Consider the following 22,602-nt stretch of genomic DNA (forward strand, 5'->3'; position numbering starts at 1 on the left):
ACTAGAAACGGCATCAGACAAAAAAAAACTTTTGCAAGCACCATTTACTTCTACAAAAGGATGATCTTTGCCTAAATAATGCTCTTTGAAGCACCTTGTCATAATTTTCTCCAATTACACCAAATGTACTTGACATCCCTAGCTGTCCTGGTCACATTAAAGTGACTTCGGTGTGCCCTCATCCCCCTTCACCACCTTTTCATGCAATTAGAAAAGGTGTAATACTTGTCCTTTCACCTCATTCCTCCTCATTGCATTAGACCCCAAACACACATTCCAAGTGAAGCAGCTTGTTACTTGTGTTTCTGCACTCTTGTCTACTGTATGTGTTAATCACAACGCAGTCTTCCTTAGTGTTGCTGAGACAAAATGCAACTGCATAATTATTTTGCAGAACACCTTCACTGTCCACAAGAACAAACCTGATACAGTGGCTTGCCATTTCAATAAATCATCTTGCTTCCATGCAAACATTTCCATGTTACACAGTTCTAATAAAGCTCAAAACAAGGTGAACGAACACCAGCTCATTTTCCACTTAGGCACTTTGGTGCCTAGTAGTCAACCTTAAGTTCAACAACTGCAGAACATAATTTCTTGTCCATTTGATTACAATGCCCTGACTGAGTGTCTTGTTAGCTTTGCTTTTTGTACGAACTATTTTCTCCTTTTAACATATTATTAGCATATGTTGCATCTCTGTCTCTCCCTTAACATCATTAGCACTTCATTTATCCTTTGCTCTGGGCACCCTCATCATCTGTTCCACTTGGGGTACAGAGTGAGAAAAATAACCTGGGCTGGTTCAATTGCACAGATACTATATGGTTGTACACTGATAGCCAGTAGTAGTTTAGTTAACAACTGCAAAGACTAAAGATTGCAATTGGCAGAATGATTAATGCAAGAATCTCGAGTTTTTAAAGTCGTAAAAGAGCATGCTTTTAGATAATATTCTGCCATATGGCCCCTTGTGTCTATAGAATATTCAGAGCGCAAAATTGTTTTCAACTGCAATTTGATTCTGACTTTTTTGCTCGTCTCAAGTACAGTACTTGAATAAAACTGGTCAACATGTCTAAAGCATGGATAACATTCAGATCCAATCATGGGCCAGTAATGTGCGTTAAAAGTTGACCAAAATCTGATATCCTAATTGCTTCGCAAGAAAATGAAGTCACAGGATTTCCTAGTTTTAAACAAGAAACTTTGCTGCACAAAATAAAAGGAACTGTCAATACATCACATTTTTCATTCCACCATATTGAATTACAATAATTTCAGCCCTAGCTAGTGCCAGAAAACTATTCCAAACACATGGAGACTAAGTTCTTGGGATGTTAGTTTTGTCAATATAGCTTCAGTTTGTATAAATATACAGTTCACCATGAAAATTGTATTATCTGTTATATGCTCCTCTAATTTTCTGCATTCATGAAGAAAAGTGTTAAAAGGGAGGCAGTACAAACTTTGCAATTTCAAATCTGGCATTCTTCTATCTGTCCAGATGCATGAAAAATGAAAAGCATTTTTGTCTTTAGCAATTCTAGCACCAAATTAAACTCACAAAATAAGGCCTTTGACGTTCAATGATGTTCCCATAAACTGCTGCATCCCTACCCAATATGTAACTGTACATCTACAACATATAGGCCTACCAATAGTTCCAGATATGTAGAGGAAAGGATAGCAAAGATGATTCTCGATAGGAGCGAGAGAGACAGGGTAGTTGTCATGGGGGACTTCAACTTTCCAAATATTGACTGGGAACACTATAGTTTGAGTACTATAGATGAATTAGTTTTTGTCCAGTGTGTGCAGGAGGGCTTCCTGACACAGTATGTAGACAGGCCAACAAAGGGCAAACCCACATTAGATTTGGTACTGGGTAACAAGCCGGGCCAGGTGTTAGATTTGGAAGTAGGTGAGCACTTTGGTGATAGCGATCACAATTCTGGTATGTTTACTTTAGTGATGGAAAGGGATCAGTGTATACCACTAGGCAAGAGTTATAGCTAAAGGAAAGGCAATTACAATGAGATTAGGCAAGATTTAGGGAGCATAGGATGGGGAAGGAAACTGCAGGGGATGGGAACATTAGAAACATGGAGCTTATTCAAGGAAAAGCTCCTGCATGTCCTAGGTAAGTATGTACTTGTCAGGCAGGGAGGAAGCTGTAGAGCGCGGGAGCCATGGTTTATGAAGGAAGTGGAATCTCTGGTCAAGAGGGAGAAGGTGGCTTATGTTAGGATCTGATGTGAAGGCTCAGTTAGGGCGTTTGAGGGTTACAAGGTAGCCAGGAAAGAACTAAAAAGAGACAGCTCAGAAGACCCAGGAGGAGACATGAGAAATTATTGGTGGATAGGATCAGGGTAAACCCTAAGGTTTTCTATAGGTATTTAAGGAATAAAAGAATGACGAGAGTAAGATTAGGGCCAATCAGGGATGGTAGTGGGAAGTACTGTGTGGAGTCAGAGGAGATAGGGGAAGCACTAAATGAATATTTTTCGACAGTATTCACTCCAGAAAACGACAATGTTGTCGAGGAGAATACTGAGATAGATGCTACTAGACTAGGTGGGATTGAGGTTCACAAGGAAGAGGTATTAGAAATCCTACAGAGGGTGAAGATAGATAAGTCCCCTGGGCTGGATAGGATTAAATCCTAGGATCCTCTGGGAAACAAGGGAGGAGATTGTTGAGCCTTTGGCATTGATCTTTAACTCGTCACTGTCTACAGGAATAGTGCCAGAAGACTGGAGGATAGCAAATGTGGCTCCCCTGTTCAAGAAGGGGAGTGGAGACAACCCTGGTAATTACAGATCAGTCAGCCTTACTTCAGTTGTTGGTAAAGTGTTGGAAAAGGTTAAGAGATAGGGTTTATAATCATCTAGAAAAGAATAATTTTGATTAGGGATAGTCAGCACAGTTTTGTGAAGGGTAGGTCGTGCCTCACTAACCTTACTGAGTTCTTTGAGAAGGTAGATGAGAGTAAACTGGTTGATGTGGTGTATATGGATTTCACAAGGCGTGCAATAAGGTCCCCCACAGTAGGCTATTGTACAAAAATGCAGAGGAATGGGATTGTAAGAGATATAGCAGTTTGGATCAGAAATTGGCTTGCTGAAAGAAGACAGAGGATGGTGGTTGATGGGAAATGTTCATCCTGGAGTCCAGTTACTAGTGGTGTACTGCAAGGGTCGGTGTTGGGTCCACTGCTGTTCATCATTTTTATAAACGACCTGGAGGAGGGCGTAGAAGGATGGGTTAGTAAGTTTGCAGATGACGCTAAGGTCGGTGGAGTTGTGGATAGTGACGAAGGATGTTGTAGGTTACAGAGAAACATAGATAAGCTGCAGAGCTGGGCTGAGAGGTGGCAAATGGAGTTTAATGCGGACAAGTGTGAGGTGATGCACTTTGGTAGGAATAACCGGAATGCAAAGTACTGGGCTAATGGTAAGATTCTTGGTAGTGTAGATGAGCAGAGAGATTTCAGTGTCCATGTACACAGATCCTTGAAAGGTGCCACCCAGATTGACAGGGCTGTTAAGAAGGCATACAGTGTTTTAGCTTTTATTAATAGAAGGATCAAGTTCCGGAACCAAGAGGTTATGCTGCAGCTGTACAAAACTCTGGTGCAGCCGCACTTGGGAGTATTGCGTACAGTTCTGATCACCACATTATAAGAAGGACGTGGAAGCTTTGGAAAGGGTACAGAGGAGATTTACTAGATGTTGCCTGGTATGGAGGGAAGGTCTTACGAGGAATGGCCGAGGGAGTTGAGGCTGGTTTCGTTAGAGAGAAGAAGGTTGAGAGGTGACTTAATTGAGACATGTAAGAAAATCAGAGGGTTAGATAGGGTGGATAGGGAGAGCCTTTTTCCTAAGATGGTGATGGCGAGCACAAGGGGGCATAGCTTTAAATTGAGGGGTGAAAGATGTAGGACAGATGTCAGAGGTAGTTTCTTTACTCAGTAGTAAGGGTATGGAACGCTTTGTCTGCAACTGTAGTAGATTCACCAACTTTAAGCGCATTTAAGTCGTCATTAGATAAGCATATGGACGTACATGGAATAGTGTAGGTTAGATGGGCTTCAGATCGGTATGACAGGTCGGCACAACATCGAGGGCCAAAGGGCCTGTACTGTGCTGTAATGTTCTATAACACTGACATCTGTCAGATAACGTGAAATATTACCCAGATGTGTCCTATAGATGAAAGCAGGGAAAATCCAACCCAGCCAATTACTGCTCCTGTCTAGTCTCAATCATCAGTAAATAAGTGAAAGTGTCATTAATACTGCTATCAAGCAGCACTTGTTCAGCAGTAACCTAATTGTTGACACTCAGTTTGGGTTCTGCCAGTGACACTCCGTTCCAGACACCATTACAGCCTTAATTCAAACAAACATAAAAACTGAATTCCAGAGATTAGGTGAGAGTGACTGCCTTTGTCATCAAAGCTACATTTGACCAAGTGTGCAACAAGGAGCCCCAGCAAAGAGAGTGTCAGAAGCAAGCAGCGGGGCAATGCTCTACTCGTTGAAGTCATGCCTACCTGAACTGAAAATGACACTGGTTGTTGGAGGTCAATCATCTCAGCTCCAGGACATCTCTGCAGGAGTTCTTCAGGATAATGGTACCCTAGATTCAACTATCTTCAGCTGTTTCTTTAATGACCTTCCATCCTTCATAAGGCCAGAAGTGGCAATGTTCACTGATTGCACAATGTTCAATACGATTTCAAACTCAGATACTAAAGCAAATGCAGCAAAACTTGGACATTATCCAGGTTTAGCTGATAAGTGGCAAGTAATACTCGGACCACACATATGGCAGACAGACAGTCACCATCTCCAAGTGGCATTCAATGGTCTCCCATGACCAATACCTGGGAGTTAACATTAGTCAGAAATTGCCGTATAAACTATGACAAGGACAACAGGTTAGAGGCTAGGAAAACAGTAGGTAACTCATCACTTTCTGACTTACTAAAGCCTGTAAGACTCAGTCACACAATACAAAAACAACTTCAGCCCAACTCAATGATGCTGAACACGTTTCCAAAACTGAACTAGTCTTATTTTCCCACATTTAGTTCATGTTCCTCTAAACATTTCCCATCCGTGTGCCTGTCCAAATGCCTTTTAAATGTTTAATTGTACACACATCTACCACTTCCTCTAGCAACTCATTCCATATAGACACACTTACCCTTTGTCTGAAAAGGTTGCCCTTCTGGTCCCTTTTAAATCTTTCCCTTCTCACCTTTAACCTATGCCATCTAGTTTTGAGCTCCCCTCCACAGCAGGCTATTCAACCTGATCAATGCCTCTCATGATTTTACAAACCTCTATAAAAAGTCACCCCCTCAGCCTCCTACGCTTGAAAAAAAAAAGTCCCAGCCTATCCCGCCTCTCCATGTAGCTCAAACTTCTGCGTGACTGCAGATTCGACAACACTTTAGTTTGACACTGTCCAGGATAACACATCCCCAATGATTTACAATACATCCACATAGTCTGATAGTACTAAGGTGACATGACTTGTCCATTTAAAACATAAGAAGCAAAGTAGGAGAGATTCTGGAAATCTACAATACTTATACTGGACTTACTTAGCTAGCTGGTAGTAACTATGGTGAGAGAAACTTTGATCATTTTTCCAAGTCAGCGAGAATGCAGATCTAAAACATTAACTCCATTTCTCCCTCCACAGATAGTACCAGATCTACTCAGTAGTTCCAAGATTTTATATGGGTATTTTCGTTATGACAGTTCTACACCTCTAGCTTTTATGCAACATATTTACACAAATTAGTGCACATTGCTACTCAAGTAATAATACTCAATAATTTTTGTAAATATGTTTCTTAGTTAAAGCACTTTTCAACATTCTATTATTTCTCAGTTGTTGGATTAAAGTAGCAGTTCTGCTATCCTACTATGTTAGGTGAGTTGATTGAGCAGACAAACGTTTTACACTGACACAGGTGTACACTGTATGTCATCATAGTCAGCAATACAAACATGTTTACAACTTGCACAAATTAAAATTCCAATATATAACTAACAAAATAAAACAAACATTATACCACAACATACCTCAAAATCAATTCCACCAACAAAAATTGTGTTCGGCATGATTCTTCCACTTGGCAATACATATCTGCGATTCACTGTGGGTGCTGCAGACGTCTGACCCTCCAGTTCTTGACTGACATCACTATCTTGTGCTTCAATGATTCTTCCGGACTGCAAACAGGGGAAAGCTGTTTAGATACTCATAAGAATCATCAACTCATGATTGGTTTTAATTTTCACCTTGGTGACATTTTAGAATCTACTGGGAAACAGGATGCTGCCAAAGGAAACATTTTCACTACCACTGGTATTTTTAAAAGAAGTAAAAGAAAGTAAAATTCTGCTTACCAATGTTCTGCTGGTTTAAAAAAAGCTTTAACAGCCTTAACCAATTACTTATATGCCCATAATGCAACACCAGATAGCACGAAATTCAGTCATTAAGTGAACAAAGTGTCAGAGAGACAATGGTCCCGTGTGCAATATCAGGAGCTTCATAGATATGTGCAAAGTTAGACAGGATGATGTCTCCCCCCCCACCCCCAAGAAGAGCCCTATCATCCCACAAGAGGGCAAGATGGGAAAAATGAAGATATGGAGCTCCAAATCACAGACAAAGAAAATCGTCAGTTGAACCAAGTCAAAAGCTTGGATCAGCGACCTTTAACTTGCCAACAAAGAATTACGACATTTCACAGTCCACTAGCCCATTGATGGTCAAATATATCCAAGATTATGCAGAGATAGTAGGTACTGCAAATGCTGGACAATCTCCCCTTCCCCTACCGCATCCCAAAACCACCCAGCTCAGCCTCGCTTCCCTAACCTGTTCTTCCTCTCACCTATCCCCTCCTCCCACCTCAAGCCACACTCCCATTTCCTACCTACTAACCGCTTCCCAGGCCCTGACCTGCCCGTCCTTCCTGGACTGACCTACCTCCTCCCTACCTCCCCACCTACATTCACCTTTACTGGCTTCATCCCTGCCTCTTTGACTTGTCTGTCTCCTCTCCACCTATCTTCTCCTCTATACATCTTTGATCTGCCTCCTCCTCTCTCCCTATTTATTTCAGAACCCCTTTCCTCTCCCCTATTTCTGATAAAGGGTCTAGGCCCGAAACATCAGCTTTCCTGCTCCAAAGATGATGCTTGGCCTGCTGTGTTCATCCAGCTCTCCACCTTGTTATATTGCATCAACTGTTCCTTTTATCAATCCAGCTTGTCAACACTTCAAAGAGTTCTAATAAAATTTGACAGGCATGATTCCACACTCATGAAGACATGCAGATGCTGTTCAATAATTATGTATTTCTAAATGTTCTAATATTACACCCTTCATAATAGACTCTAGTATTTTTCCCAAAGACAGATGTGAAGCTAATTGACCTAGAGTGGTCTGCGTTTTAGGCTACCTCCATTCTTGAATAAGAGCACTACATCTGCAGTTTACTAATCCACTTGGACCTTATTATAATCTAATGCTTCTTGGAAAGCTACCATCACTAAAACTGCCATCTTTGCAACTATTTCCTTTCATATCCTCAGATGCATTCCAACAGGTCCAGGGACTTAGTGGTCTTTAGCCTCATTAGTTTCCCTAGCACTTGAGCTCTAGTGATTCTTGATGCAGTTAATTCCTTCCCAACCTTTCACTCTCTATTATTTAGTATTTTTGGAACGCAATGTGTCCTCCACCACAGACTAATGCAAACTATTTACTTAATTCTACTGCCAGTTTTTGGTTCCCAATTATCATTCCCACAGTCTGTCCGCTCTCTCCCACCCCCAGGGGACCATTTACTTGATTTCATTACACATTACCAAATCCAAAACAGCATGGTTACTGGTTGGATCCACAACATATTTTCCCAAAATCAATGATCTCATTCTGATGGTAGCTGCTGCTAATGTGACTTTCCCAATCTACATAAAACTTAAAAATCACATACGATTACGACAAACACGTCTAAGAGGCATTCTTGTTACAGTGTAGCTACTGTCAGCAAGCCTTCTGAGACCTCTAACAGTGTCTTCTATACCTTGTTATTCCTTACTCCCACCCAAGTTTAATTTTTAATTTGTTCTTGAGATGTGGGCAACACTGGCTGAGCCAGCATTTATCACCTATCCACGGCTACCCTTTAGAACATAGAACATAGAACAATACAGCACAGAACAGACCTTTCGGCCCTCGATGTTGTGCCGACCTGTGAACTAATCTAAGCCCCTTGCCCTACACTATCCCATCATTATCCATGTGCTTATCCAAGGACTGTTTAAATGCCACTAATGTGGCTGAGTTAACTACACTGGCAGGCAGGGTGTTCCACGCCCTTACCACTCTCTGAGTAAAGAACCTGTCTCTGACATCTGTCTTAAATCTATCACCCCTCAATTTGTAGCTATGTCCCCTTGTACAAGCTGAAGTCATCATCCTCAGAAAAAGGCTCTCACTGTCCACCCTATTTAATCCTCTGAACATCTTGTATGCCTCTATTAAATCCCCTCTGAGCCTCCTTCTCTCCACTGAGAACAGACCCAAGTCCCTCAGCCTTTCTTCATAGGGCCTACGCTCTAGACCAGGCAACATCCTGGTAAATCTCCTCTGCACCTTTTCCAATGCTTCCACATCCTTCCTGTAATGGGGCGAGCAGAACTGCACGCAATATTCGAAACAAGGCCACACTAGCATTTTCTACAGTTGCAGCATGACATCATGGCTCCGGAACTCAGTCCCTCTACCAATAAAACCTAACACACCGTAAGCCTTCTTAACAGCACTATCAACCTGGGTGGCAACTTTCAGGGATCTACGTACATGGGCACCAAGATCCCTCTGCACAGCCACACTACCAAGCATCTTTCCATTGACCTGGTATTCTGCCTTCCTATTATTCCTGCCAAAGTGAATCACTTCACATTTAATCCATATTAAACTCCATTTGCCACCTTCCAGCCCAATTCTGCAGTTTATCCAAGTCTCCCTGCAACCTGCAACATTCTTCCACACTGTCCACCACTCCACTGACTTTAGTGTCATCTGCAAATTTACTAACCCATCCACCTATGCTTTTTAATGGGTTAGTGGTGAGCTGATCTCTTGAGCAGCTGCAGCCCATTTGATTTTGGTAGACCCATACCAGTATGGGAATTCCAGGGTTTTGATCCAGTGACAAAGGAACAGCAATATATTTCTCAGTCAGGAGGGAGTGTGGCTTGGAGGAAATGTACAGATAGTGGTTTTCCCAATTATTTCCTAGTTTCTTTCTAGAAACTTTCTGACAGTTGATACAACTGAATGCTCTCTGACATAGCCGAGCAAGCCAATCAAGAGTCAACCATATTGCAGTGGGTTGAGTCACATGTAGTCCAAACCAGCTAAGGACTGCAGTTCCTTTCCCAAAATGGCAGTGAATTAGATGAGTTTTGAAGACCAACTATCAATGGTTTCATAGTAATTTTTTAAAAAAAAATTCAATGGCTACCATTAGCTATGACAGGATCTGTACAAAGGTCCCCAGATCATTGCCTGGGTCTCTGGCTTTCTTATCCAGCAACAAAACTACTAGTTCTAAATACGGATTCTACATCTTTGATTAATGATCATTTCTTGTTACTGTATTTATTCCATTTCATATCAATGAAGTTATCCTGCCAAATCTTGCAAAAACCAACATACCCATAAGGTTTAATTCCCAGCTTTGATCTACTTGTAACAATGTTTCCATCGTTGCTACAAGATCAAACCATTAACCTCACACATACCATTAGTTTATAAATCTTGTTCTAAATATGACATGCATTTAAGTGGTCATTAATTTTGACTTTTTGCAATTTCACTCCCTCAAACCTATTTATTGTTGTTTTTCAACATTTGCACACTGGCCTTTGCCTGTCCCATTTTAAGTACTATTACCAAGATATCTGCCCTCCAATGCCACCATATCCTTTTGCACTTTAAGTGTGTGTACCCCTCTCCAGAACACCACTATCCCTCACCCACACCATTTAGTTTAATCTCTCTCTACAGCCCTAATTGTTAAAATCTGCCAGACACCAGTCCCTGCAAGGTTCAAGTGAGTATTACCTATCCTACTAGAATAGCTCCCGCTATCCCAGTACTTGCCCCACAAATGGAAACTCACTCCGCCCACATTAGTCCGTGAGCCCAACATTTAACTCTTAAACTTTCAGCCTTTGCCAGTTTGCCTGTGCTTCAAGCAGAAATCCTAAGACGATTTTCATTAATAACACCATTACTGAGATGGGGGAGATCACAAAAGCTTAAAACATTCCAACAGAGCTGGAGAGGGTGAACACAGGAAGAGTGCTTCCAATGACTGCAGTGTTCACAAGTAGGGGTCACGTGTTAATGACATGCAGTAGGGCACTGGACTAAGAGGAGGAGAAATTTCTTCATTCAGAGAATGTACATGTGAAATTCTGTCACAGAAAACGGCTGAGGCCAAAACATTGAATGTTTTCAAGAAGTTAAATATAATCCTTTAGGCTATAGGGATCAAAGGGTAATGGGAGAAAGCAGGAGTAGGGTTCTGAGTCAGATGATCAGCCATGATCATACTGAATGGTGGAGTAGGTGCAAAGGGTCATACGGCCTCATCCTCCTATTTTCTGTTTCTATGCTCCTCCTTTACTGCTTTTGTTCTCAAATCACCCAAAGCAACCAATATGCTACAAACCATCACCACTTGGCAGGCTGTCCTGCCAATGATTGCTTTCATTCAGGAAGTCTCCACAACAGACATTCAGCCATAACAATAGGCAGGATCAGGAAGGAAAACAAACTTGGAGTGAACTCGGTGTGAAGCATTCAGAGGATGAAGTGGTTTTTAGAAAGGAATTGGAAATTGTTAGAATTCTGTCTGTCTGAATTTCCAAAGCTCGTAAACCTCTCCTTGATAGACTGCAATGATTTTTTTCAATGATTTGGTTTGGAAATTTCCACAGCATTTCCTGGTTGCCTGCAGGAACTCTGCCAGTGGAAGATTATTAGAATCCATTCTAGTTGTAGTAGAGAGACACTTAAAGCATAACACAGGCGGAGTCAACAAGGTTTTGTGAATAGAAAAAAAAGTGTTCTTTAAAGAACATAACACATTTAGTTAAAGGGTAAAGTAGCAGATTAATTAAATTTGCAAAAGATACTGATAAGTTACGAAATGGAAGAAGGCAAGAGCTCATGGCGTTGGTGATATTTTAGTTGGCCAAGCCTTCATTCATGCTGACAAAATGTGGATAACTGAAAAACTACATGTGCAGCCACAGGGATCAGTGCTGAGGCCTCAACTATTTAAAATCTAGTCAAAAACTTTTATCTTGGAAGCTCATGGTAAATTATTTGAAAACTTGGGTTCCAAGGTGGACAGAGCAATGAGAGATAATGGGAACTGCAGATGCTGAAGAATCCAAGATGTGCTCCTGAGATGCTGCTTGGCCTGCTGTGTTCATCCAGCTCCACACTGTGTTATCTTGGACAGAGTCTGAATATGTCTATATGGCGTATTAAAAGGGGGAAGAAACAGTTTTAGCTTCATTTTAGTTCTCAGCGGTGACTGATAGTAATGGAAAGTTGTTTGCAAGCACTTAAATAAATAATATGAATAAAGCACTTGAGATGAATTGTTCAGGGCTGTAGAAAACCCAAAGTAGAAAACAAAACCAGGCTTCTATCATGTAACAAAGTGCCCTAAAACTTGAAACCAGTTATTTTTACTGACTGGGGGTCATCTTTCAAAGAGTAGCAAGTCATTTGGAGAAAAAAAAACTGAAACATCAGCTGTGCAGTTCAATAATCTCCAAATCAGGACGATAAGAAAAGTGGCTCTGAGTTGCTTGGAAATTAGTAAGAAAAAATATCCAGAAACAGAAAGATGTCAGAAAGGAAAACAGAATCATAGTCAAAGAATCAGAGTAATACAGCATAGAAACAGGCCCTTTGGCTCAAACTGGTCCATGCTGACCATGGTGCCCACTCAGCTAATTCCAATTGCCCACATTTGGTCCATATCCCTCTAAACCCTTCCCAATGTATCTCTCCCTCATCTCAATCATTAATATATATCATGAACTGCTCAGGTTCAAGCACTGATCCTTGCAGCAGCCCACTATTCACTGGCTGTCATCTGAAAAAAACAACTGTGTACTCCTACTGTTTGTTTTCTATTTACCAGCCAGTTCTCTATCTATGTTAGTACATTCACACCAATCCCAAGTGCTCTAATTTTACATGTTAATCTCTCAGGTAGGACCTTATTGAAAGCCTTCTGCAAGTCCAAGCAAACCACATCCACTGCCTCTCCTCTATTTACTCTTCTTGTTTATCCTTGAAAAATTTCAGTAGATTTGTCAAGTCTGATTTCCCTTTTGTAAATCCGTGCTGACTCTGCCTTATCCTATAATTCAATACCCACCCCCAAGTACTTGATATTAAATCTTTTATAATGGACTCAAGAATTTTCTGCACTATGACACCCTAACTAATCTATAACTCTTGTAGTTGGTTGGCTTGCCGAGCCGGTTCGTTGTTTTTCCACAGGCATTTCATAACCTTGCTGGGTAACCTCATCACTGCAGCTTCCAATGAAGTGCCACTGTGTTTTCCCGCCTGTTATTTAAATTCTGGAGTCCATTGAGCTCGATTACCTCAGATCTGGTTTTCCTTCGAGTGGAGTGTATATGGAGTCAAGGTCTGTGTGTTTGTTGATGGCTTTCTTCGTGGAGTACCAGGCTTCCAGGAATTCCTGTGTTGCCTCTGCTTTGCTTGTCCCAGGATCTTGGCGTTGTCCCAGTCGAATTGGTCGTTCTCCTTATCCATGTGGACAGAGATGAGGGAGTATTGGTTGTGTCTTTTTGTGGCCAGTTGATGTTCGTGTACCCTTGTTGTTTGTTTCATTCCTGTTTGCCCGATGTAGTGTTTGTTACAGTCCGTGCAGGGATCTTGTATATGACATTGGTCCTGTCCATCATGGGCAGTGGGGTCTTTGGTTCGGATGGGCAATTGTCGTAGGGTTGATGTGGGTTTGTGTGCTATTCTGATGTCCAGTGGTCATAGGGGTCTCACCTGAGCCAAAAACCTATCAAAAACAACGAACCAGCTCAACAAGCCAACCACAACCCGAGCTACATATCTCCTCTAAAACCTTAATGAGCTATAACTCCCCATTTTCTCTCGACCTCCTTTATAAAATAACGGAGCTAAATTAGCTACTCTCCAATTCACACGAACTGTTGCAGAGTCCACAGAATTTTGAAAGATGCCTGCCAACACGCCCACGATTTCTAGGGCCAATTCCTTACTCTGGGATGTAAATTACCAAGCCCTGGGGATTTATTGGCCTTTAATTCCATCAAATGTCCCAACATCACTTCCTGAATAAACTCATTTCCTTCAATTCCTCTCGTACAAGACCATTTGGTTCCCCAATATTTTTGGGAATTTATTTGTGTCCTCCTTTGTGAAGACAGAATCAAGGTGTATTTAATTGGTCTGCCATTTCTTTATTCTCCATTATAACTAGTCTGTTTCTGATTATACAAGGGCGTTACATTTGTCTTCACTAATATTTTTATTTTCACTTACCTATACAAGCATACTCTTCGATATCTTACTCTTTGTAACTTACAAGGCTGTTGATTGCACATGTTTAATTCACTCCTGTTAACAAATAAGTAAGCTGTAAATTATTTATAGTGTCTTTAGGAGACCCTTAAACTAAAACAGGAGCAAGTGCCAAACTCCAAGAACCCTTCTGGCCCATTTCCAATCCATTTACAGCAAAGTCCTGCATCGAAATGCACAACCAGCAACTATCATTCAAATGCTCCAGCAAGGGTACTGTGCAATCAGGGATATGCCCAAGCTCACAGAGTGGACCAGGCTGCATCTTCAAACTCTTCGCACTCACTCACTCAGCCTACCTGAATGCGCACAGCATTCGCACCACGCAAGCCTTAAATGTGTGTTTTGTTCCGAAGCAGATACCAGATTCATGTTGCTTCTGCCCTCCCTTGCCATTTAGGGCACTCAAACCCAGAAAGCTTCAGTCAAGCCAAGGAAGGTAGCCTTCACTCAGTGTTCCTGGCACAATAAGTTAAGGACAGCCTAGACCAGGGCCCACTCAGAATGGTCAGAGTAAGGGCCCTTTCCACATAAGGATGAAGAGTTGAATGAGAGGGAAACCATAACTCGTCTTGACGTTTTCTACCTGAGGGTTGTTTTCACCCTGGAACGAGACAGATGAAGGTATTATAGGATATGAAAGTGGGTGGCACAGCTATTACTGTTGTTGCTGCTGGGGATGCATCACAAGTGAATGGATACGCAATGTAGTGTGTGTGAAGGTTTAGCAGTACACATCGTGGGTTGAAGTAGGAGAGGTCAAGACAGAAGATATGGCAGACAATAGTGACAGTGGTAGAGTATGCAACTTGGTGGAAAGTGGATATCGCAGTTGAGTTAAATGTGTCCAAAGTATCAGAGAAAAAATGGTGGCATTTAACCTGGCAGAATGGAGAACGATGCTGATCTTCTTCCTGCCTTGTAGGACATTCCTTCAGATAGCCAAGACAACATTAACCCGGCTGGCAACCTCTAACCAAGCTGGTATGGTTTGGTGCCCTGGTCTCCATCTCCTGACCCTGTGAAAAGAGGAAATCCTGTTTGGCTCCATCCCATCTAGCAGGACATCCAGGACACTGCCCGCAAAGCAAGGTACCGATATCACCAGTCAGTGACAAATCTCAGAAACGGTGCAGGGCATCTCCGGACTGACAGAGCTTGTCCCGGCTCTTCAGCAGATGTCTGCTGAGTTGGGAGTTATTCTAAGAATGGCGGATAGTAAGGTGAAACAAAAGTCATATATACAATGCTATTGTGTCATGGTAGGCACTTAAGGAGAATTTTAAAGGAAAAACAAGAAAACCCACCAGGGTCCTAGAATGATAAACATCTATGATGCAACTTAGATGCAACAAAAACACCTTATAATTCATATAACGTTTCCAGCTGTTCATTCATCAGAGCTCATTAGAGATGTAATAGATTTTAAGCAAGTGCAGTAGTATGGTCCGAGGTTGTGGGGGTTAGGTAGCGGGCAAGAGTATGAGAAGGGGTTAAGAACCAAAGAAATGACCTGCCACTAAATGACTGACAAGAGAGATTAAATGATAACAACACATAGGTACATAGAGATGGTAAGAGGGCAAGAAAGGAAAGAGGCAAGAGTTTTGGGAAGATATGAATGGAAATATCAGAATAAACACCAATAGCAGCCATCTGAAGAGCACACAGGTTATGTCTTAATATTAGTGAATACTTATATTGAGTACAGACGTTTTATTAAGAGACTCATTTAAAAGGAAACTACTGAAACACTGCAGAAAGCAAGAGGACAGAACTCAGAGGGAATGAGACAGAATTCATACAAATGGAGACCAGAAGCTTAGGGTCAAATTTGCAGAATGAGTTACAAAGATCCGTATTGCATTCGAAACATTAACTCTTGTTCTCTCCAGAGATGAAGCCAGACTTAACGAGTTTCTCCAACACTTGATGTTTTTATTTCTATTGGTTAAGCATTCAGCACAGCCCTAAACTTAAAATTCTCATCCATGTGTTCAAATCCTTCAATAACTTCAAAGCTTCTATCTTTGTAACTTCCTTCAATCTCTGACCAGCTAGAATTTCTACACTGATCCAATTCTCACATCTTGTGAATCCTAGGTTTCCTTCATGCCACTCCATGGTGATGGAGGCATAAGAGTCGTACAGCGCAGAAAAGGCCTTTCAGCCTATTAAGTCTGCACCAGCAGTAACTTCCACTTGAAGCGCACGTCACACATCTTTGAACGTTATATTATTTCAAGTGCTCATTTAAATACTTGTTCTTTTAAAAGGTTTAAAGTTTCTGACCTCCACTACCTTCACAGGCAGTGCATTCCACATTCCCATCACCCTGAGTGGAAAAAGATTTTATCAAATCCCCTATGAATCTCCTGCCTTTTACCCTAAAACTGTCCCCCTTGTGACTGACCCCTCAACCAAGGTTTAGGAACTGCTTCTTTCCTGCCATTATCAGACTAGTGAATGGACTCTAACCTCAAACAACATAACCTGCCATGTAATCTGTATGCTTTTAAGTCTTTTTGATCTGCACATTCTTTGCTTGCTGGGATCTGCCTGTAAACAAAGCTTTTCACTATATTTCGGTACACGTGACAATAAATAAATCAACCTAATTGAGTCCTTAATAGTGCTACTCCACCACCTTTTTTTTTTTACACATTTCTTTGTCTCACCTAATCCTACATTCCAGAATGTTCAGTTCCCCGTCCTAGGCTTCCCTCAACCATGTTTCTGTGATGGCAAAATCATATTTCCATGTGTCAATCCACATCTTCAACTCAGTCTTATCTATTACACTCCTGGCATTAAAGTCAAGATAATCCAGCCTTGCCTCACTCTCTTGACACTCAACATAGCTATGGAGGTTTTCTGTTCAGCTGTCTAAACCCCTAGCAAAGAACTGTCACACCAGATAATCCACCAATTTTGCAATCCTGGAAATGTGTAGCAGGAAATAACAACTACCCCAGATAAAGTCAGCAAAAGGAATTACAAACTTATCTCCCATTATCCAGTCAGCAAATCTGAAATTATTAGCATGAGTCCCTACCACAAATGTGGCCTTGCAGCAAACTCGTTTAAGTAGAAAAGCAAAAACAATTGACTAGCTGTTCACATACACAGAATATCCCCAAGTAACAATACATGCAAGAAGAGATTACTTAGCAGAAGTTTTAAGTCATTCATCTCTTCTTGTCTGCTTTGCAGAAAGCTCATTTGGTTGTGGTCTCAAACCATCTTAGTCTGCCCGCTCACCTCCCTAGTCCATGAAAAATCTAACACTGTCTGGTATAAATAAATTCAATAGCATTATCCACTACTTTCTGGGTAAGAGAATTCCTCAAATTAACTGTTAGAAAATAAATTCTCATTTTAGGCTTAAAAGAGAGATCCCTTAATCTAAGGCAGAAACCGGTGCTGATGCACCTACAGAATTCCAGGTTAGTGGAGGATTTGGCCATGGTCGTAGACGACGCCAATAAAATGTGCATAATTTGTTGTGTAAAATAAAGTCACTTGAAAAAAGATATTTTAGTAAATATCTACATTAATTAAGCATCATCTACACATTAAAGTGATAGAACCTCACTGTTCTAAACTCCAAAGTTATAGGTTTTGTCTACGCAATCCCGCATCAGCAACTGCTTCATCCCAGAAACCAAACTAAGTGCAGACTTCCTCAGGTAAGAACACTAAAACTGTAGACAGCAAGTGTGGTCTCACCAAAGTCGCATATATTTGCATTTGATTTTTACACTCTAATCCCCTTTGTAATAAGCATTTGTGTTTCTTTTCGCTTGCTATATGAAGATGGCAACTTCCTGTGACTGTCTTATAAAGGCAGCCAGTGACCTCTGAATAGCAACATTTCCTGGCTGTTTAAAAATCTGCTTTCCAATTTATCCTACTTAAGTCGCCAACTTCACACTTACACATAGTTTATTCAATTTTGCTACATTCGTGCCCCATTACTTAATCTGTGTAGATTATTTAGTCACCTTGTATTCTCAAGAGTTCACACCAAATCCAACAACTCAACTGTTTAAGATAATGAAATGTGAGGCTGGATGAACACAGCAGGCCCAGCAGCATCACAGGAGCACAAAAGCTGACGTTTCGGGCCTAGACCCCCATTATCGCCAACTCAACTATTTACGCAGGTGACACAGCCACGTGCTCCTAACAATTTGCATATTGGATTTTACATATAGAAGATGGCACAAATATTCAAGGAGCAGGCCCAGGGGCAGAAATGCATATAAATCAGATTTCAACTTCCTTGGAGGAAGCCAAAATTTCAATTAGGCGTTTCAAAGTACGGAAGACAATGTGAAGCAGAAGGCCAAACACAAGTGCTGGCCTAGTATCAACTTGATCATCATGACTCATCCCTCCTTCTTGTTCACTCACACGAATGAAAGAAATATTACAAGAAAACAATAGATGGGTGAAAAAAATCTCATCTCTTCTAAACCTTCTGCTCCTTGTCTCAAATCTAAGCCTCAAGTCACTGATTCCTCCATCAAGGACAAAAATGTTTGTCTACCTTTTATATGCCCCTCAATTTTGTACATCTCAAAGAAAACAATACCAGTCTGTCCAATCTCCCATCATAAACTCTCCAGATAAGCAACATTCCAGTAACTCTCCCCTGTAATGCCTACAGTGCTATCACATTCCACATTATTAAAGTGGATTCCAAAACTGTACTCTAATTGGCCTAACCAATGTTTTAAACTTTGCAACTTAACCCCCCTGCTCTTAAACTTAATGTCTTAGCTAATAAGGGCAAGTATACTATGCGCCTTCTTCACCACTTTATCCACCTGTCCTGGTAACTTAAGGGAAGGGCATACATACACTATCAAGGCCCCTCTGCTCTAATGTGCTTCCCAGGGTCCTACTGTTCATCATGCACTCCCTTGACTTGTTGGTTGTGCCCAAGTGCATCACCTTGCATTTATTTTGAGTGAATTCAGATAGAGTTGTCTTTGTTTTTAAATGGTGGGTTAGCCTCCAGGAGACAGCAAAGCTTAGTGGTAGCACCTTCTGAAACAGTGGTAGCAAACAGATGTCAATCTGACATGCCGAGTTGAAATGCTTAAGTGGGTAAACTGCCATCAGGAGTCATCAACATTAATCGGAACTTTAACCATACTGGAATTTTCTGCTCATATGATTTTACCTTCCTGTCAAGGTCATAGAGCACTACATGAATGCCAAAAGGAATAACTACCCTGTATATTCTTCTGCAGGCAAAAGGGTTTGGAAGAGAAGCTGTTACTCGAGAAACTGGATATTTTCTAATCAATTTGTTCAGAGTTGTTAGTACACACCTCTGGAGCAGGTAAGGCTTGAACCAGACCTCCTGGCTCAGAAGTAGGGACACTGTTTCTGTGCCAGAGTCCGTATAGTATCCTCGGACCAACTATTTTCAGCTTCATCAACCTCTCCTGTAACTTTAGGAAAAGAAGAGCTGGTCATTGACTTCAAGAAGCAGTGTGGGAGGCGCACCCCAGTCTACACCAATGATGCTGAGGTGGAAATGGTCGATCGCATCAAGTTTCTAGGAGTGATGTTCACCAACAATCTGTCCTGGTCCAAACACATTGATGCTACGATCAACAAAGCACAAAAACACCTCTACTTTCCGAGGGGGCTCTTACAAATTTTCACAGGTGCACCATAGAAAGCATTCTATCCTGCTGCATCAGTTTGGTATGGAAACTGCTCTGCCAAGGATCCTAAGAAGCTATGGAGAGTTGTGAACACAACCCAGTTCATCATGCAAACCAACTTTAGAATCAGAGAATCCCTACAGTTTCTGGGTTTGAGTTTGCTCGCCGAGCTGGAAGGTTAGTTTTCAGACGTTTCGTCACCATTCTAGGTAACATCAGCAGTGAGCCTCCGATGAAGCGCTGGCGTTATGTCCCGCTTTCTATTTTAACTGTTTAGGACATAACGCCAGCGCTTCATCGGAGGTTCACTGCTGATGTTACCTAGAATGGTGATGAAACATCTGAAAACTAACCTTCTAGCTCAGCGAGCAAACTCACATCCAGAAACTCAACCTGAGCTACAAATCTTCTCAAAACTTGCTAATCCCTACAGTGTGGAAACAAGCATTTCAGACCAACAAGTCCACACCAACCCTCGGAGCATCCCACCCAGACCCATCCTCTGATAACCCATCTGAGCTACACACCGCTGAACACTACGGGCAATCTAGCATGGCCAGTCCATCTAGCCTGCACATCTTAGGACTGTGGGAGGAAACCCCCACAGGCACAGGGAAAACGTGCCAACTCAACACAGACAGTCACACGTGTGTGGAATCGAACCCAGGGCCCTGGCACTGAGGCAGCAGTGCTAACCACTGAGCCAGTGCACCGCCCTTCCATCCACTGACTCCAACTATACTTCCCAACCTAGTTCTAACCTGTTCCAACCATTTCCATCAAGTGGAAGTTACAAAAACTTAAGACACATGTATCAACTGAATCAAGAACTGCTTCCTCCCCATTGTTATTTGGCTTCTGAGTGAACCTCAGATTTTAAATTCAAATGTTGATCTCACTCTGTGCGCCTTCTCTGCAGCTGTAACATTATATACTTTGCTGTTTTATTACCCTAATGCACTTTTTACGGTACCATTTGCCTGTACTGCATGCAAAACATTTCACTGTACCTAAGTACATTTGACAACAATAAATCAAGCCTCCCCACCGTAAAGGTTAGAAGTAGATTAGATCAGATTCCCTACAGTGTAGAAACAGGGCCTTCGGACCAACAAATCCACACTGCCCCTTCGAGCATCCCACCCAGACCATCACCCTATAACCCACCCACCCCTGAACACTACGGGCAATTTAGCATGGCCGATCCACCTAACCTGCACATCTTTGGGCTCTGGGAGGTAATCGGAGCACCCGGAGGAAACCCACACAGCCACAGGGAGAATGTGCAAACTCCACACAGACAGTTACCAGAGGCTGGAATTGAACCTGGGTCTCTGGCGCTGTGAGGCTGCCATGCTAACCACTGAGCCAGATTGTGCAACAGTTAGTACCATTGAGGACCCCTCAAATAATGAAGCAGTCCACATCCCTGTGCAGCAAGACCTGGACATCGTTTCAGAGACAGTAGGAACTGCAGATGCTGAAGAATCTGAGAAAACAAAGGTGTAGAGGTGGATGTACACAGCAGGCCAAGCAGCATCAGAGCAGCAGGAAGGCTGACGTTTCAGGCCTAGGCCCTTCTTCAGAAATGGGGGAGGGGGAGGGCTCTGAAATAAATAGAGAGAGGTGGGAAGCGGATAGAAGTTGGACAGAGGAGAAGATAGGTGGAGAGGAGACAGACAAGTCAAACAGGTGGGGATGCAGTCAGTAAAGGAGTATGTAGGTGGGGAGTTAGGGAGGACGGACAGGTCAAGGGAGCGGGATGAGGTTAGTAGGTAGGAGATGGGGTGGACCTTGAGGTGGGAGGAAGGACAGATTAGGGAGGCGGACAAGCTGGGCTGGTTTGGGATGTAGTAGGGGGTGGGGAGATTTTGAAGCTTGTGAAGTCCACATTGATACCATTGGGCTGCAGGGTTCCCAACCAGAATATGACTTGCTGTTCCTGCAACCTTTGGGTGGCATCATTGTGGCACTGCAGGAAGCTCAGGATGGACATGTTGTCTGAGGAATGGGAGGGGGAGTTGAAATGGTTCGCGACTGGGAGGTGCAGTTGTTTAGATGTGCAGGCCTGAAATGTCAGCCTTCCTGCTCCTCTGATGCTGCGTGGCCTGCTGTGTTCATCCAGCTCTACACCTGGTAATCTAAGACTTGGACATCATCAAGTTTGGACTTATTAGTAAGATTTATGCCACACAAGTGCCAACTGTGACCATCTTCAACAAGCAAAAAACTAATCACCCACTGAGATTCCAAGACATTATCAAGGCTTGGCAGGTGGGGTGGGGATGGGGGGTGTGCAGTTGGTGCCAGAAACAGCATGGCAGGCAGACTGGCTCAGGAGCAGTCAGCCTGTCACAGATGGCGGTCAACACCTTGCAAGCCCGGTGGGGTCAGCCTAGCACAGTACAGTGGAAAGCCCTCAGCCTAGAGCAATCACAGGCTATAAGACAACTATAATTTTTATCTTTTAACTTTATTTATTTTCTTAATATATACTACGAAAAACTGTTGTGTAGGACTTAACTTTTTTTCTTTATTTCTCTATTTTTGTACCTAAATCTATCTTAGTACGCAAGGTTGGTAACTAGATACTTTGTACTTAAGATGGCGCCATGTGTGGCAACATGGTACATTTTTCACTGTATTCTTGCACATTTGTACTTGATTACACATGACAATAAAGTCAATTCTAATTCCACCACTGAACTCCCTTCTGTCAACACCCTGAGGAACATGACTGAGCAGAGACTAAACTGAACCAGCCAGAGAAATAAGGTAGCCACAAAACATGTCAAGAGGCCATAAATTCTCTGGCTACTAATTCACTTTCTGTCTTTCTTTGGGAAAACTAACACAAGCAACTTCTCCATGTTGCACATTACCTTGACTTAAAACTATCTTGCATTTCCTTCACTGTTGCTGAAATAAAATCCTGGAACTCCATTCCTAACAAGACTGTGCACGTAACAGTTCCAATAGTCAGATCACCTTCTCCAAAGACTACTGACTTAGGCAGCAACACCAACATGAACAAACAGGGGAAAAAATTAGCTCTTTCAAAGGACCAAAGATTGGCAAGATGGCCAAAGTACAGTTTTGTTATTTCCATAAGTGTCTTTCCCTCCCAACTACAAAGATGCACATTTGACTTCCTTCTTCTCATAAGATCACAATAAATAGGAACATTAGGCCTTTTG

At 42.1% G+C, this 22,602-nt stretch overlaps 1 protein-coding gene across 1 annotated transcript in view; it reads right to left on the minus strand.

The window, feature by feature from the left end:
- Positions 1-22,602, minus strand: part of dazl (deleted in azoospermia-like) — a 163,521-nt gene that overhangs the window by 135,963 nt on the left and 4,956 nt on the right. Inside the window, exon 2 of the mRNA XM_059641861.1 lies at positions 6,104-6,253. Within this exon, the coding sequence (XP_059497844.1) occupies positions 6,104-6,253 (150 nt within the window). The remainder of the gene's footprint in view (positions 1-6,103; positions 6,254-22,602) is intronic.

The sequence above is a fragment of the Stegostoma tigrinum genome, chromosome 2, assembly GCF_030684315.1.
Source record: "Stegostoma tigrinum isolate sSteTig4 chromosome 2, sSteTig4.hap1, whole genome shotgun sequence".
Lineage (NCBI taxonomy): Eukaryota > Metazoa > Chordata > Chondrichthyes > Orectolobiformes > Stegostomatidae > Stegostoma > Stegostoma tigrinum.